The sequence below is a fragment of the Hylaeus anthracinus genome, unplaced genomic scaffold, assembly GCF_026225885.1.
Source record: "Hylaeus anthracinus isolate JK02 unplaced genomic scaffold, UHH_iyHylAnth1.0_haploid 11997, whole genome shotgun sequence".
Lineage (NCBI taxonomy): Eukaryota > Metazoa > Arthropoda > Insecta > Hymenoptera > Colletidae > Hylaeus > Hylaeus anthracinus.
Genome location: NW_026534344.1, coordinates 739,191 through 757,334, shown reverse-complemented (window position 1 = coordinate 757,334; position 18,144 = coordinate 739,191). Strand labels below are relative to the sequence as shown.

General features: G+C 31.9%; 3 protein-coding genes across 7 annotated transcripts; 2 read left to right on the top strand and 1 right to left on the bottom strand.

The window, feature by feature from the left end:
- The first annotated feature begins 43 nt into the window (after positions 1–43).
- Positions 44–3,272, top strand: LOC128889661 (RNA-binding protein Rsf1). The gene is made up of 4 exons (XM_054147480.1): positions 44–130; positions 807–863; positions 1,138–1,722; positions 2,299–3,272. Exons 3-4 carry the CDS (start codon positions 1,145–1,147, stop codon positions 2,324–2,326), a joined length of 606 nt encoding a protein of 201 aa, XP_054003455.1. The 5' UTR covers positions 44–130; positions 807–863; positions 1,138–1,144; the 3' UTR covers positions 2,327–3,272.
- Positions 2,821–7,194, bottom strand: LOC128889656 (centromere/kinetochore protein zw10 homolog). Its single transcript, XM_054147467.1, has 10 exons — positions 6,932–7,194; positions 6,641–6,843; positions 5,765–6,569; positions 5,457–5,605; positions 5,287–5,384; positions 4,989–5,161; positions 4,692–4,898; positions 4,464–4,601; positions 4,244–4,377; positions 2,821–4,014 (listed from the first exon to the last, which is right to left on the bottom strand). The coding sequence occupies exons 1-10, from the start codon at positions 6,966–6,968 to the stop codon at positions 3,799–3,801; spliced, it is 2,160 nt and encodes a 719-aa protein (XP_054003442.1). The 5' UTR covers positions 6,969–7,194; the 3' UTR covers positions 2,821–3,798.
- Positions 7,195–7,730: 536 nt separating this feature from the next.
- On the top strand, positions 7,731–15,371 carry LOC128889662 (AP-1 complex subunit sigma-2). Of its 5 annotated transcripts, none has more exons than XR_008460489.1 (6): positions 7,731–7,984; positions 8,075–8,253; positions 8,334–8,442; positions 8,601–8,738; positions 12,803–12,902; positions 13,052–15,371. XR_008460489.1 is itself a non-coding variant. In XM_054147485.1 (6 exons), exons 1-5 carry the CDS (start codon positions 7,982–7,984, stop codon positions 13,094–13,096), a joined length of 474 nt encoding a protein of 157 aa, XP_054003460.1. In that variant the 5' UTR covers positions 7,731–7,981; the 3' UTR covers positions 13,097–13,125; positions 14,612–15,371. The 5 variants fall into 5 exon arrangements, 4 of the variants coding, with proteins under 4 accessions (XP_054003460.1, XP_054003458.1, XP_054003456.1 ...); XM_054147485.1 differs by lacking the exon at positions 12,803–12,902 and having other exon boundaries at positions 13,052–13,125; positions 14,612–15,371; XM_054147483.1 differs by lacking the exon at positions 12,803–12,902.
- Positions 15,372–18,144: the final 2,773 nt, after the last annotated feature.

Genomic DNA, 18,144 nt, shown 5'->3' with positions numbered 1-18,144 from the left:
ATAACATATACATATAATTATTTATTCTTTCAGACCCTAGTGCGTAAATTACAGTTTGAGAAACACTGTATCATGTAACCATACATACGGACATCTCTTCGCGGCGGTCAGTGAACCACCCAATTTAACGGTATAAAATACTATAATATTTTATCATGGAGCATATATTTCAAAGAGTATTATTTTAGCTGTTTAATTAAAATTCAATCTAACATAAATGTGCCCGCCGAACATTTAACCGTTACATTTATACATCTCTCGAACGAATTTAGTATCGTGTAACCAGTAGGCGAAACCGGCGATCAGTTTGCTACGTTACAAGTATTTTTCTCAACATAAAATATAGTATGTTTAAAGAAACAAATTCCTTTAAAAATATCAAGTCTACTTAAGTTCGTAATCGTTCAATATTTTATCCACGTCATCTACATTGTTTTTCATAAAATTAATTTTGAGGGATAAACATATTCACAAGTACGGTCTGCTCGATCGAATCGTCACGTAGAAAGGGAATATAAGCAGAGAAAGCCTTCTCTCATCAGATTCGCCCCTCTAATTGAGTGTTCTGTTTAGCCTTTGATTGTTAAAACTCGTAATCAAAGAATATTTCGAGTGGGAGAAGCGATTTTGTTCGCGATATTCCTCTGAAGCAGAACAATTTGTTCGAGCAGACCGTACGAGCTTTTGGCGTCTGGGTTGGAGACGCCAAGACGTCGGATGTAGTTTCTGTGCACTGTGAACCCCGGTTGATCCTCGCCTATCGATTGTATCGTACTAACGGCGTACTGGATATCCTTTTCCTGCAGAAATTCCTGAAACAGTTCAATCGAGAAACGAACATTTCGAGGGGAATTAAAATACAGGTAAGTCTATCGTTGAAAGGATAATAACCGCTGTAGAAACCATTGGCGCGTGAGCAGTTGATTTTCTGGCGTTCGAGATCTATTTTACAGTTTACAAAGAAACCATTGCGAGAAGCTATTATCATAATCTGTTGTGTTTCTGTTGTATTAATCGTCCTCGCGCGAAAATAACGGCGATACGCGTATCTCGAATAACTTTCATGCTATTTTCGTTTCATTCGTTTTTGTTATTTACAAAAAACCGTTTATTGTATTTTCGAACTGAAATTTTTAGGGAAAACATGACACCAGAGGGATATACACGGGTATACGTTGGCGGACTTAACGAGAGCATCAAAAAGGAAGATCTCCAGACAGAGTTTGAGAAGTATGGGAAGCTAAATAAAGTTTGGGTTGCTTTCAATCCACCAGGTTTTGCCTTTATCGAATTCTTAAATAACAATGAAGCAGAGCTAGCGTGTAGCAGTATGAATGGCACAGAGATTATGGGTGCCAAGTTGAGAGTGGAAATTTCACGAGGTAGAGGTCGTGGTGGAGGTAGGGGTGGTATGGGAGGATTCAGAGGAAGTCGAGGCGGTACAAATAGGGGCTACAGTTCCCCTATGACCAATCTGCTGAGTTACAGAGGAAATAATGCATACGCGGATTATGGAGGTTACTACGCAGGCAAGGGTGGCGGAAGTAGAGGTAGAGACTACTATGGAGAAGATTATATGACTAATCGTGCCGGGGGGTATGTTACTCGAGAAGGATATACGCAAGATGTCTATAATAGCGGAGAGTCCAACGCCGATTATTATACCAACAAAGGCACTGGCACATCGAGGTATCGAAGTCGTTCTCCGGCTGGTCGTGGCAGGTACTAATGATACCAGTCCTTGTAAAATGACTTTACATTACACATACACGAGTCCTGTGAAGTAAATTCACTCATTAAACAAAGACCAAACATACATAGCAACGATTAATTTGTCTCTATAATTGGTAAAAACCATCAAATAATTTTTTATTTATATTACATACGACAAGAGTTCTTTGAAAAACAGTGGATTATGTTTCTTAAATTGAAAGAGCTCTAGATAAAATATAAAATGGTATCAAACTGGATTAAAAATCCACTTGTTTCGTAAAGTTTGGCCGAAAAATATCACGAGCTGACACGTAAACGGCAAATTATATTAAGGAGTTTCTAATAATTATATGTACGAATAGTTAAGTTTTTATATATGTGTTTGGATCTGTGATGGCAAAATATACACACGTAGAAAAAAATCATTTGTTGCATGATATTGGCATAGACAATTGATGCCAAATAAATTTGATGCATGTACAGATGTATTATGCAATTAAAAACACACTCTCTGTTAACGAGAATTATCCGCCAGACGACGGCGAAAGTAATGTGACATCCTATTTTGCGCTTCCATGTTCACAGTCATCGTCATCTTCGTGAATGCACATAAAAGATCTACACTGCATTGCCAATCTGAACTGCGGGCCAATCAGCTACCCGCCCTGGTGACTACATTTCTATCCAATCTACGCAGCGACCTGTATATAGACAAGAACTACCATTGCAGATTAAGTTGTGCAATACCATTTATATAGTATAATTTAGTTCCACAGTTTGTAATCATTTTCAGAACATTACTCATTATTCATAGAGATGTGTTATTACAAACTTTATATACAATGAATGAAAGACAGATGAAACAAATTATGAAAAAAGGATTTGAATCAGCAAGCCATACGATCTTAGTCTAAAATGAACTTATACGAGTGTCTTTTGCCTTCTTTGAATTTGGGGTATTATATATTTTATAATATTAAATAAGTTTTTTTTTATATGTATTTTTTATACTTCTTTTAAGTTTCTTTTTATAAAAGAAAAGTTTGACATACCATATATATATATATATAAAAAAAATACGAGATAAAGTTCTGCAACTTACACCTCTTCTGTATCTTTTTGTTTCTTTTAACGTTAACATGTGTTCTATGGGGGTTCCAATATAATGGTCGATACTTTTATATCATCTATTACGAACGTACTTATTGTTTAACGAATAGTAATACTTTTATTTTAAAAAATGAAATAAAACGAGGAAAATTTGCGCAATTTTAACCAAATGCACACTACTGCTCGTATATACTTAATTGTGCAGCTTTGCCTTAAGAACTTTTATACACCAATGTGAACTCACGATTAAAGAGCTGCAAAATTAATTCATTACTTATGATCTGAAGTATGGCCTTGAAATATATGTGCAGAGATAGTATTGCATTTGGACATTTTTGAGCGTTTATCACTGTGGATACTCAAATGAAAAATACTGAAATTATGGTAATAATGTTTGCCATTGCTGTAAATGATATGGAATTGGAAATCTATTAAATGATTTGCTCTCACTACTGCCCGCCACCCTGCCTGCCTGCCTGCCTGCCTGTCTGTCTGCTTGCCTACTTTATTAAAGTTTACGATATTTACTGGTTTATTTTCTCGAATCAGGATAAAAAAAAATGTCGAAAATTTTTTGCCGCAATAATTATAAAGCGCGAGTGGTCGTTACAATACTGTTACAAAAATTTATATTTATTATTGGGAGATTCATTCAAAAATTTATGAAAAAATTGTAAATGACAATTTTTAAAAGATTACGTTCTATTAAAAATACAATAATTATTCGAATGTGTAGTTTTCAACAACACATGGAACTTGATACGTAAGTATTACAATATAAATTTAGAACTAAAAGGAAAAGATCATAAATGAAAGATGGTATCCTAATATTATCAATATAATTTGGTAATACATAACTAATGCGATATATATATATATATATATTCATGTTAATTATATCGTTAATATTAATGATTACTATCATAATAAATGCAGAAAATTCAGTCCATTTTATAAACTTGTGCGTTTTTAATGTTATTTTATAGAAGCTAACAAATTGGACCTTCGTTCAGTATTTTGAAATAGTGCTCTAATTAATTGTTTAACTTGAGGAGCTGTAAATTCACGCGCTAATGGTCCTTTGCCGCCTCCCCACCTAACTTCAATTTCTTTCAGTGATGCGCCAAGTACTTTAATCAATTCCAAGAACTTTTCCCACTTGCGTACATGTTGATGGATTTTCTGAGGATCCTGAAAACATAACGTTCGTCATAATTGTTTTGAAATATCATAAAAAGTTACTAATGTTATTTCAGTTTAATTTTACAGGAATAACTCGTGGAATTTCTGCAAAGGACAAGTCTTTGGCGCGACAATTATACGCATATCCGTTAATGTAATTTCTTTTTTATATAAATTAATTTTCAATAAAAAAAAATGTAGAGTGATATATCATATATTCTTATCAACATAAACTTACTGGAAATATTATTGGTGCACGTTTGACGATCATATTGAATAATGTCACCAATTCGGTTGCATCATCAGCAGGAATGTCTTCGACGGATATTACTTTTATTATTAAATCTTCAATCATGGAATTCATGATGCATCCTAAAATATTATTAAACCTTGATAATGATTTGGTTAATTAAAATGATAACGCGTAAACAAAGTTTTACCATGGAACGAAAACTGACCGACAGCTCTGCAATAAACATTAACAGGTAACACATCTAGCCAAACTGTTTTTAATAGTTCTAGTTGTCTAATGCATTGTCGCAGCGCACGCTCTGTATTGGGTTGCAACTCAGTAGTTTGACCCAGTGCCGATAAACCTTAATCGGAATAAAAATATTTATAATATGTGTTTCTAAGAATTCACAATTATCACAACATTTTTGTCAAAAAATTTATATGTTACCAACCAGACTCCTTGAGAATGTCAAAGATAATATTTCGTTGGTACTTCATATGTTCTAAGAAACACGCTGATCCGACGTTTCGTAATATCAATATTTGATCGGCGAAAGTTAAATTGTAATTTTGTATAGATGTCGGTAGCTTGTCCCTATATTCGTGAGCCAACGTAAGAAGTTGATGTGCAAGATACATACAATTGTTATGAAATACAGCTAAACGGAAGATAATATTCGCGATTAATTAAGGCATTCTTATTTTATTATAGCCTTTTACATTAAGATTCGAAATAGTCAATTTCTCACCGACTTGTTGCGGTATTGTTTCTAAAAATTTTCGATGATGTTCAGGCACCAATCCTGAATACATTTCGAAAATATTCCTGCAGGTATAAAACAATCTGATGGCGCAGGCATCTGTTTCGCATGCCTCGTCCAAAATGCTCCGTGCGAGGTCAACTGTTTCTTTCGCACTTTTGCTGAGATACAGTTAAGGCAATCATTTTTTAAGTATTTAACTTAAAATTACGGTGTTCGAAAAGTTCATGAAAGTAGGCGAAAACTTTTGGAACATGTATATTTAAAATTTTATTCGATTACTTACCTTATTTGACATCTAGGGAGTTGGAATGTATTATCACTCAGTTTCGAGCCTACTTTTATCTCGCTGTTGTATGAATCTTCTGTAAATTCGAGCACCTCCTAAAACGTTAACTAAAAAATATAATCTCTATTATTATTGCACTAGATTGCGATAGTTCGAAGAGAACTTGCCTGTGGCTCGTACATGATACAATCATGCAAATCTTTTTTCATAATGCTTCGCGCCTTTGCCAGTAAATCTTGACAAATCCTCTCGATGAACAACTTGTCGATATTTTTCGTATATTCCGAGAGGAACAGTTGATTGTTCGTAATGAAGCCTAAAAAAATCGCACGATTACAATTTTTCACATGGAACTTGATACGTAAGTATTACAATATAAATTTATAACTAAAAGGAAAAGATCATAAATGAAAGATGGTATCCTAATATTAACATTAAAAATCGGTATTAAAATGTACGTTCACAAATCTCGTACCTATTTCGACTAAAAAATATTGAAAATCATCGATCTCTTTAACAATTGGCGCGAAGTTTTTCAAATCCGTGCTGGACGTTGGAGCGATATGCGAGATGCAGTCGGCCATTAGCATCGCCGATAGTCGATCCAGTAAGTGTGGTTGTATCTGTTTCAGGAAGGTTTCGTTGTCGTATATTGCTAGATTGAAGTGTTGATGAAGAAACTTGAACAACAATTCTAAATTGTAGAACACGCTTTTGTAACTAGGCGATTTCTTTCTGTTCATTATTTCGACGGTGAAGACTTTTTCGTTGACGACGTACACGGAACATTCGTCGTTAATAATAGGGGCAATTACGTAGTTCATAAGAGTGGTCGCGAATTCGTGTAGATGACTGGAAAGGTTGTCGATATAATGTAGGCCTTGTATTAAATCGTGCATGTCATCGAAATCGTCCTTGACACTTAATGTAACAATCTTTGAGTTTTGATCTTCAATGCCAGTCCAGTGGATTCGCTCGTTTAACAGCAAAGATGCATTGGATAGAAACGACGTGTACAGATTAATGTATTCACCCTCAAGAGCTGTATAAATATCGAGATCGTGTAAATCATTTTGTGGACTGTACAATATTGTCTGCATGCGACCTAACGTTTTAGCTACATCGCCATATCGTTTCTCGTCCTGATAATTTTTTATAGACTTAATGCATTCATGTAGAGTCAAAAGTTGATTGGAGAGCTGTAACATCATGTTGGACTCTTTCAGAGCTTGCGAAAGGGTTTTTAGTTCTTTTGTGGAACCTGATAATTCTATTTTAACCTAGAATGAACGAATTGTTGTCACAAATTATATACTTGAAAATGATCACAAATACAATATATACTGTATACCTGATCATCTATTCTCTTTTGTAGTACATTCATTTCTTCTAGCAATTTTTCTCCTTTTGTCACCAGATGCTGATCTCGCGTAAGCTTCGACGTAAATGCTGTATAATTATCATCCATAAAATCCTTGATGTCATACTTTAGTCTCGTTATCTCCTTCTGTATTTCTGCTATCTTTTCGTTCAAATTAACTTTTTCGAGTTTGCCTGGTTAAAAAAATACATTGTTTTAAAAGTTTGAGTTTTATACATTCCTTACATGTGTTAATCGTATTATACGAATTTGTATAAATACCTGCTGTGATCAACACGTCAGTTAAAAACGACGTCATGTTTACCTCGAGTGAGTGTTTTGTATACTAATTTTGAGGATCACTTGATACCTTTCACGCTGAACTTAACATTAAATATTATCATTTCATAGCCAGGTAATAGTGTTCGTAGCGATCAATTATACAAGGAGAATATAACCTCCATTCCACAACAGTTTGTATCTTATCACAGTTTACTATAATCACAATTATTGTCAGTGAGCTGCGCCATAGACTATGAAATGTCAGCTGAGCAATGGATCTTCAGGTGCAATGGGTGCAACGTAATGCAATGTAACGATTGATAAAAAATATATTCTTCAGAGTCATGTATAATCTCGAAAACATCATTACAAGTACAATATTTCTACATTACTCATTGTGGAATAAGTTTTCAACATTATAACATTTACATAAAGCATATAAATAATTGGCATTATTACCCTACCTAACCTAAGCTGAAAATACTCCCGCCATCTATCGGATAAAACTAGGAACTATTTCTCTACATACTTGGGTATTTCGCCACCGATAGCGTCACTAGTAGTTATCCCACTGATTTTTTTAAAATTGAAAATATAAGCTTTAAACCAGGTCTAGCGCATAAATCAACAGTCATTGATTGATGTTTTCATGTACTTAACTTAAAATAAAGGATAATTATACGCGTATGCAAAGAAAATTAAATATGCGATGCGTGACAAAACATTCTCGCCATCTAGCGGATAAAATAAACAACTATTTCCCTACAAACTTGGGCCTTTTGCCACCGATGGCGCCACTATCGCATGTCAAAAGGAATGAATAATATTGCCACATCAGTTTAATTTGCGAATACCAAAGTTTCGATAGGAGTTTCACCCCTGTAAAACTACTCTGTAGTTCTGATAAGAGTTTCAGCTGGTTTTACATCTGTTAAAATACTCTGTGGTGTATATTAACATTTCTCAAAGTTGGAGTAAACTGGGTTGTGGTTTGGTGAATGGTGTTGTGATCAATTTTGTGGTTATTTGGACGAAAAAAATTGCTTAAAAATGGTAAATATCTTTTTTAGTTACTGTATGGTATTTTAAACGCTATATTACTTTTGTTTGTGTTTTATGAAAATGTTGAATCTATTTTTTTAGATGCAATTTATGCTATTGTTCAGTCGTCAAGGTAAGTTGCGTTTGCAAAAGTGGTATGTGGCCCATCCTGATAAATTAAAAAAAAAAATTACACGAGAATTAATTACTACAATATTGGCAAGAAAGCCCAAAATGTCAAGTTTCTTAGAATGGAAGGATGTTAAAGTTGTCTACAAAAGGTGTGCTACAATTTCACAATTGCACTTCTATATTATACAATTTTCAACAATTTTTATGTATAGTCACATTTTATTTATAGGTATGCGAGTTTATATTTCTGTTGTGCAATAGAACAGAATGACAATGAATTACTTACCTTAGAAATCATACACCGCTATGTTGAATTGTTGGACAAGTACTTTGGAAGTGTAAGTATAACCTTATTTATCAGTAATATTTTATGACCAAATATTTTTTTCATAAAAGTCATTGATAATATAAAAACATAAATTAGGTGCCATCCTTTTTGTCTTGTTTTTTGAACAATGTTTCTTTAATATGAATATTTACTTTTGTGTGTTACTAGGTATGCGAATTAGATATAATTTTCAATTTTGAAAAAGCATACTTCATCTTAGATGAATTATTGGTTGGCGGCGAAATTCAGGAGACTAGCAAAAAGAACGTGTTGAAAGCCATAGCAGCTCAGGATTTACTACAGGAGGTTAGTTATGGGGATGTACCCATTGAGTTGTAACTTGTCTTTTTTAATGACTATAATTTTTATTTGTTATTTTCTAGTAATATATCTGAATCATTTTAACATACAAGATAATAGTTTTATAGACTTTCAGTTTTAAGAAGGTCAACAGTGTATTTTACATTTTTATTGAATTTGCATAATGCTCGTTATTTTATTTATACACATGGCAGTACAGAACATGTTCGGATGTTATGGATGCATGTATGAGGCATGTCCAATTCTCAGTTGGTAGAATGTGAGTCACCAATGTCGTTCTACCAATCGAAAGACATCGCGTCTCCATGATTTCAGAACATGTTTCATATTGATGTGTGTACCTGCAAATTTGTTAAAACGATTCGCATAATATATTTAACTTTTGAGTCTATTGATCGAGAGGTACATATAAAAAGTACCAAAATCTTTTTGTATGTGTAGCATGTTTGTAGCCTGTTTATTCTGGGTAGAATAATATCAATAATGCGGTGTTAAAGGAATAACATCTTTTATATTCAATCACCTTATTAAGTTTAATGCATAATTGATAATGTATTATTACATACATAGGTTTATATACAATTAATTTTATGTCCAAGAAAGTTTTAAGATAAGGAACATTTTAAGGTTATGAATGAATCACTTACAACAGTAGCTTTCCAACAGTAGTAGTTCGAAAAGTATTTAAAGAAAGGACTGTTTGTTAAACAGTATTATGACAATATATAACATATATTTTCAATATAATCATAGTCACCGCATTATTCCAATGTCTGGCGAAAATGGGTTATGACATTTTGATGTCTATTAACAATGTAATATCTACAGTGCATGATGGAATGTAACACTTTTAAGTCAAAATTTTGTAATAGCTATATGTTATTTTCTCCTTTGATTTCATATTTGTTGTTCGTAAATTTTACGTGTTATATGTATATATGTATGTTTTATATTCTGAAACTATTTTATATTTTCATATTTTTTTTTTTTAAATATTTAAAATTCATATTAACATTTAGTTTCAGTTGTACAAAGATGATGATTACTGTTGTAATGCTTGATATAACAATTTGTATTATAAATCCAACTATAGATATAAATAATACGTATATACAGTGATTAGTAATATCTTTTATCATTGCTAATCATAATTTATTATCCTTTCAATATAATTAGACCGTGAATTATTAATATATATATACACAAACATAAAATATTATGTAGTCAGGAAAGCATGAAAAGTGACTGCTCATTCTTTCCAGTGATATTAAGCGTAACATCTACACAAACAGACAAATGTAGATACAATCCATATTTAAAAATATTGTAAACTGTTATTTTTAACTTGTAGCTAATGCTATGTGCATAGAACGCTTATATGCTTATTCTTTTGTTAATGTAAGTGGGCTTACATGTGTTACAAATTTTTATTCATAATGTATGCAACAGCATATCTGTAGTGGCAAAATTAAATCCACATAAACTGTTGTTCTAGTGTATTGACGTTAATTTAATGACAATATAAAGTTAGTTCCACTTACAGTTCCTTTACAATTTACATAATTTAGACCAATTAATTACATCACATGTTTAAGTAATAATTTTCATTTTTCTATTTTAATATCTAACATGAGCCACTTCATTAGAATCTATAAAACTAATAAAAATATAAAAATATAAAAATATAAAAATATAAAAATATAAAAATATAAAAATATAAAAATATAAAAATATAAAAATATAAAAATATAAAAATATAAAAATATAAAAATATAAAAATATAAACGTTTATTGAGTACAGAAAATTTAGTTTGAATAGTCAGTAATATAAGTAGACCCACTTTTTTCAGTTCCTCTGACGAGTTGTTTTACAAATATTTTAATTTCACAATAACAAGTGAGATTATTTTTTTTTTCACAAATTTAATGATATTATTATATATGGTAAAAGGTCCATAATAAATACAATGATTCCATATATAATATTCATAAACCATATGTTTATTTGTTAAGGGTAGAATTGCAATTTAAATGTTAGTATCTTTTTTATTGAAAGTTATATTAGATAAATATGCTATAGAAATGCTGTTGCTTGTAAGTAGTTGAAATGTATGTATATATTTTCAAGTGACAATAAATATTAATCATTATCAATTATACTGACAGCATAATTTTATATAATGTTATCAATCGTGTTCCACAAAGTACTTTAAATAATAGTTACAATAATAAGATTCTATGATACAAAAGTATACTTATATATTTGTTGTTTTTGATGTATACTCCAATTGCATGGAAGTAATATTTTCATAAACCTACAGTACTTATCTGTCTTATTTTTTTATAAGACATATTTTATTGTAAGGAGTACAACCAAACAATGTTTTTTCCTGAAGCTAATTTTTTAGTCATGTTTTGTTAGGTTATTATTATGTTAAATTATTATATATTTATATATAATCTTATGAAAGTTTTATTTAGACAATGTTCAATGTTTGTAGAAACATGTTGTAACATTTTGTGATTACTTATTTGTGAAATATATAGAGAATACATTTAGAATACATTATATCTGTGTTAAATTATTATATTGTATGATATATTTTAAATTAGGAAATATATTTACACTCTTTCTACAACACAAATGTTATAAAAAAATATTTGTAAGATACTTATAGTTATACTTTTACCATTAGAAAATTGTTAGTTAGGAAAAAGATTCTAATAGTAAGATATCAATAGTACAAGATACATGTTAAAAGAAAAGACAGTATAAATATTATCATTAGCATTAAACCATATGTTTAGTTGGTCAACACTTTTTTTGTTGTTGGTTTTTATTCGTTTAATTTTGTTCTAGTATCTGTTCACACAGGATGAGAAGGTATCTTGTATAATACATTTTTAATGCAACTTTTATTTCATAAAATCTAACTCTTCTACAACATATATAATAGTCAGATTTAGCTCAACATTAATGTTCCATAACTAAGGACATATCTAGAAATACACTAAAGATTAGTCAGAATATTTGTTTGTTTGTGGAAGGATGAAGCTGTGGAAGGTGCTCTACGGGAGATAGGGCTTTTGTAGGTGCAGCATTCTTGCATGCCCTTCATGGCCAATCAGACAACCCACATGAATCAAGACCTGGAGCAGGCTCACCCGCTGCATGATGCCATCATACGTCTCTACTTTTTCTATAGTTACTGAGCATCAATTTTTTACTTACCATTGAGAACCCTTAAAAATCTAGTATAAAAACTTTACTATATTTTTATATAGGCAATTGATATCACTCGTATATACAAAGAAAGTAATATATATATATATATATATATATATATATATACAAAATTAGCTCATAGAAAATCCTCTTAGTAATATTATTTTTTCTCATTTTATTACTGAGTAGGTATAGCTACAATATAGTTTAGCCCCGTACTATGGCAATAAAGTTATGTGTATTTAGAGAACCATTATTTATCTGTGAATACAAGACACAAAAATATTTACATAGCGTTTTTTCACAGTTTTTTAATTGCATAAGAAATTCTTTCTTTGCATTTTGTATAGTTTTCTTTGTATTCGTATATTTGAACATATTTATTTTAGTATAAATTAGACATGACATTCGAAGGTATCACTTTTGTATGTGTGTATGTGTATATACATAAGCGGTGTCAATTTTTAATGTTATAATTCTAACACGGTAATAATACCTATAATAAATGTATACAAAGAAATTTTCACGTAATTGTACACAGAATTATATATCACCTTTTCCATGTAATTAACCCAGTCTATGTATTTATTTTTATTGTATCTGCCCTCTAAGGTATTAATAAGATACTTTTTCGATCGTTTTCACCTATAATAAAAGTATCACTAGAACTTTTAATTATTCATTAAAGTTGGTCTATTGTATGATATGCACACCTGTTTAACAATAAGTCCAGGGACATTCTGTAGCATGCAACACAGGCATTTCTATGATTGATGCTTAAGCATTTCAAACGAGGCGATAAATGAATACATGCTTTGTGCAGCTTTGTGTATCCATACAAGTATACATATACTCAGTTATATGAAAAGGGTTCAGTTCACCATTTGAAGCTGCATCACGGAGGTTACTTAATTACGAAGTAGGTACGTGTATACTTATATATTTTCATTACTGTATATTTGAATTATATGATAAACTGCAGCATCAAAGAAATTGATCCCTCTTCATATACTTATGTATACTGTTTTTGTACGATACATTTTAATTTAACGGTACCATTAATGTGTTTCAGGAGGAAACTCCACAGGGATTCTTCGAGGACCACGGTTTGGGATAATACTTTCTAGACAATATATCGGACTTAACGTAAGTGGTTCTTGTGTCACAACTCCAACATTCCAGAATTACATTTACTATAAACTATGTTGACTATAGTTAAGAGTATAGTACTGCACAGATCTTAATAAATAAGGATTAGTTTTTCATATTAAATTTATGCTTATATACAATGACCAGAAATGGAATTTTATTATGCTGTTCTCTCTCAATAACGGGGTTGAAATGGATACCACGAGAATAAATAATTATAACTACTTTTTGAAAACCAATGAAATTTAGTATTTCGTACATACCGAAGTATAGATGCTTCTTCACATTGTTGAAATACCAGCAGTACTATGCTACATATATACTACATGTTTTTCCATGATAACGTTATTTAACCCTCTGTATATCAAAATGCCAGTGAATTTGTTGTAACTAATTCTAGTATTTATATTCCAGTCTCGTATATTTTAATCGCAGTTACCTTTGCATTTTAAGGATTAAACTATTTACTGTTAAACATTGTACGTACAATACTTCAAATAATATTGCAATAAGAACAATAATATTATGATGCAATATAATTTTTAAGCAACATAATCCTCAACTATACAATAGCGTTTTGTAATATGAATGAATAAACCAGAATCACAACTGTATACTGCACCATAAATTTTTGTCGAAATAATTAAGAATTTAAAAATTAGTCGTACATTAAAGTTGATGCATAAAGGGTTAAATAATGAATGTTCGATAATATTATTATATACATATGTAAGGTGCTTATTGAATTTTCACTTACACTTAGTTACTTTGTTAAACCAAACTACATATAAGTATTACAAAACTTACCGCATTTAATTAATCGTTAATCACTAGTTATATTTTTACATCTTGTGTATAAATAGTTATTAGTCACCTCAAGATTAACATTTTTACGCGTATTGCTCAAAAGCAACTGTATCATACAAATACAAGCGAACTAAAATTAAAAGAAGTATAAAACATTTCTCAATTAGAAATGAATCAGATAATAATAATTGCATTAAAATTTTATATGAACAAAATCAATTGTAATATTAGTAGACTGATTAAAATTCGAAGGATCCATTTTCTATTAACTGCAGTTTGGGACGCTTCCGACAATTGTTAGAATACTTTGTTGTAATAAAGAACAAACTGGAAAATACCACTGTTAAATTATGATTCTTGTTAAGAGATACGTAAAAAGTAGTAAAAAATTTTAAGAATTATATCTATAATTCTTTTATACTCTATATTTCTTGATTTCAATGTTCTGCAAACAGTTCATTTTAAAAGGGTGTAAAAACACACACAGAATGATTGAGCTATTGAAAAAAGGAGTAGTGCAAGTCATACTAATAAAGATGACTTAATTTTTCAACTCACTTATAGAAAATTTTCCCAAACGATTATATGAATGTTTTATTCGACTGTTTATATATTGGAGATATCTATCGTTGATACTAGTTTCGATAAAATAATACCTAAAAATATTCCAACGCAGTTTGTTACAGAAATATCCATGTTCCTGTTAATTATCATTATCATAGCAAAGTATTTTTGCGAGTTTTGATCGCGCTAATCATTCCTATCCATTGTGAAGAAAAGATGAAAACGATATTAGAGGAAATTTGCATGACAATAAGTTTAAACAGTGTTGAATGTTCGTTCATAGTATTGATACAACTAACGCAAGAGCATGTGTTATACATATCTGAATATATATTCGCAATCCACTTGTTTTATAGGATATTTTAAACGTAAATATGTAAGTTGTTACTGATAGTTTATTTCTGACTTTTTAATATTACGAAGAAATTGATCAGTTTCTGATTTTCTACCGCTTTGTATCTAAGGGAGGTTCCTTGAACGACCATTTTTTTTGTTTATAATCGAAATTACGAAATATTATTGAAAATTCTACGTACTTTTTTGAACTGTCGTTGATTGCAAAAGTACGTTTTTATAGTCTGAAAATATTTGCAGTATTCTGTAGAATTTCTAGGCAATATGCAAATTTGTAAATTGAATTTAGAGTCTTGGAATTAAAATTAAGAAAAGGGATGAAGATTTAATGTTTCATTTGGTTATTTTCTAATAAAAGTACATGTCAATTCAAACTGATGTGAGATGTAAAAGGAATTTAATTTGTAACTTATAACAGTCTCGTAAGGAAATAATTAACCAGATAAAGCATATTGCCGAGAGATTATACTTGGATTTCATTTTAGGTAAAATGGCTATGTTTAGATAAAGTATCTTGTGGACTTTATCCACTTTTATATACGATGTACTATTATTATTATATGGTACACCAAACCTGTGCATTTACAAAACAACGTTATATCATTTCAGCCGGTACGAAGTCATCGTTTCTTATCTCGAATAAATCGATATTTTTGTTATTTTCGAATAAAATTAAAATTTAAAAAAAAATTGAAACATTGCTTCAAATGTTTATTTCCTATTTCAGATCAAATTTGCCCAGGTTTGCGAAATGCCATAGCGTTTACTATCTTCTTATTAATTTAATCCTTATCTCTGAAATATCTTCTCGATAATGTTATGTTGTTCTTTCATGCAATCAAAATTAGCAATTAAGTGCCCGAGTCTGTTAGAACCTGTCGTACCAGGTTATTAAACAGGATTAAGAACAATACCAATGTTATACCATATGAACGCGATAAGTATATGAATGTTGTATTGAAAAGACGATGCTTTGTGCTCCGTCCATAATAAACTGTGTAATTCAAAATGACATTTTTGTAAATATCATTTGTCCTTCTGTCCATCTTGAATGGTTTCCTCGTGTGAATTGTAAAGTGTTCGACGTAAGTATAATTTAATTTATCAGAAGAGTAGATTTTACATCTGACCAAGATCAAAGCAATTTAATCTTTTATTCAATTATATTTGAAAAGAAATTATTCCCAGATCGATATCATTACGATCTACTTTAAGTTAAAGTCAAGTATTCTCTAAAAAATGTTTTCGAGTGCTTTTCCTAAGTAGCTTTTACCAACGAAGACGATAGTTTCCTTTAATATTTACGCTTGGCGACACACTTGCAGGCATGATTAATCGATACAGGTCTCCTATATGTTTAATTTTATAAACTAAGTTACTGCCGTCTGGACGCGCATTAAACCGCTGAATGAAGCGAACGAACACATCACGAACGTACGAATGCGTTTCCTCGTCCACTTCCGGCATTGAAAAATCCTATACACCGCGGCTGTCGAGATTTTCATCATAAACGTCCACGGTGGGCATTGTGAATTATACGTATTTCAAGGATTCATACAAGCCCATGGGATAACAATAGTGTCGTGTGTAACAATGTTGCATTATTTTGAAACGTTGATTTAAATCGAAGAAGTTAATGAAAGGGAAGAGTTGGCGCGTCCTCCGTTTTTCTGGGGTAGCTAATTTCAAAATGTATGAACCGAGTTGCTCATCGTACGATGAGAGAATCACGATTGTATGTGTTTCTATTTAAATGATTAAGACTTTAGACATTTTGAAAATGGAATAATTCTCATTATTAATACTAAAAACTAATAAGCAACACCGTATATTTTATGCAGTTTTATGCACGTCAACGAAATAATGTTTCTTTCAAAAGATATCGATCCTAAAATTTTACGCTATTATTGTCAAGCGAAAACGTAAAAAGGAGCTGCGCAATACACGTGATCGTCGAGAAAAATATTCGGAGATCGAGGCATGTTTTAATTTTCAAACATTCTACAATTGAACAGAATATTAAAATTAAATGAAAAATAATTTTTCAGATGGTTACTACAGTTTTCATTGAATGTTCGAATGAATATATTCTAAAGTTGAATTTACAAAATGGCCAGAAGCTCGCAAATGTTGAATCCACCTTTGGATCGATAATGAACTCTGAAAAGCGAAAAATAGCAGGAAGTTCTGGACGCCTGCCTGATCTCGTATCTCGAGGATCACAATGACGGGCTGTTCATCAAAACAACATGCAAATTCATGTCAGAAACGATGAAATCAGGGATAACACGATCTCGCTGGGACCATGCCAGAATATTGAAACTCAAAGCTTCCTTTTATTATATTTAATTACGTTGAACAATCCTTCCCTGTCGAATGAACTCATCGTTTCAGCTGAAAATCGAAATGGCGGACTCAAATCTTTCATAGCTGATGAGACACGTACATCTCAATAGTCTAGGGTAGGTCATTTTTGTCCGTTTATTTTATAATTAGGAATTAATGATAAAGCTGTGCAAAATAGTGCAAGTATGATACTTAAATAATAGAATAATTTTAAAAATATATTCGATATAAGGACGAAATCGAAAGAATTGATCTTGGAGCGTTTTCTCATCGATCAAACCTAATGCTCGATTTTGATATGCTTCCGATATAATTACTCGGTCATTTCGAAAGATATTCCAGTACCAAGAATACCATCAAAATAATCTATTTTTCTAGCCAGAAAAAGAAGGTGTACACTCTGTCGATCGAGTACCGGGATTTATTATTATAACGAAGAAGTAAACGCGAAGAAAGTCGATATCCACCCAGTCTGGCGTTTTCCCCGAGATAAGGTTGTCCGGCGAGCGATTCGACGCGAAATGGCTGGTGCACGCATGAAACGTAAACGAAACGCGTTGCGCGTGAGGAACGCTGCGGGGTCGCGTCGATGCGCGCGACGGAGCTCGACGGTGTCGTTGGTTTGACGTCGTCGAAGCGAGTCGACGCGAAACGGCCTCGAGATCTCCGCTTGCGTGCGTCTCGATTAATTTCGGCTGGCACCGTGGACGTCGTTCTTCTCGTCGCTCCCAAGCTTGGCTACGCGAAACGAGTCAGTCGATACTCCTGGCCAGAGTGGTCGGCGTGTACGAAAACGGAAGCTGAAAGGAAAACGTGTGCAGGGTCTCTGGAAGGCACAGTGGGGCGGAGCGGCACCGTCGTTGCGCTCGAACTGGGCGCTCCGAGACTACGGGAGGTCGCGACGCTGCGCGCAGCGTTCCGACGTCGCTGACGGAGGCGATGGTA

Excerpts from the sequence above, each read along its gene's own strand:
- LOC128889661 (XM_054147480.1), top strand. The coding sequence starts at position 1,145 with ATGACACCAGAGGGATATACACGGGTATACGTTGGCGGACTTAACGAG. Across the intron at positions 1,723-2,298 it reads TCTCCGGCTGGTCGTGGCAG|TCATCGTCATCTTCGTGAAT; the intron begins GTACTAATGATA and ends CCATGTTCACAG.
- LOC128889656 (XM_054147467.1), bottom strand. The coding sequence starts at position 6,968 with ATGACGTCGTTTTTAACTGACGTGTTGATCACAGCAG. Across the intron at positions 5,162-5,286 it reads CTCCCTAGATGTCAAATAAG|CAAAAGTGCGAAAGAAACAG; the intron begins GTAAGTAATCGA and ends ACTGTATCTCAG. Across the intron at positions 4,378-4,463 it reads TGTTTATTGCAGAGCTGTCG|GATGCATCATGAATTCCATG; the intron begins GTCAGTTTTCGT and ends ATAATATTTTAG.
- LOC128889662 (XM_054147481.1), top strand. Across the intron at positions 8,254-8,333 it reads GTTAAAGTTGTCTACAAAAG|GTATGCGAGTTTATATTTCT; the intron begins GTGTGCTACAAT and ends TTTTATTTATAG. Across the intron at positions 8,443-8,600 it reads TGGACAAGTACTTTGGAAGT|GTATGCGAATTAGATATAAT; the intron begins GTAAGTATAACC and ends GTGTGTTACTAG.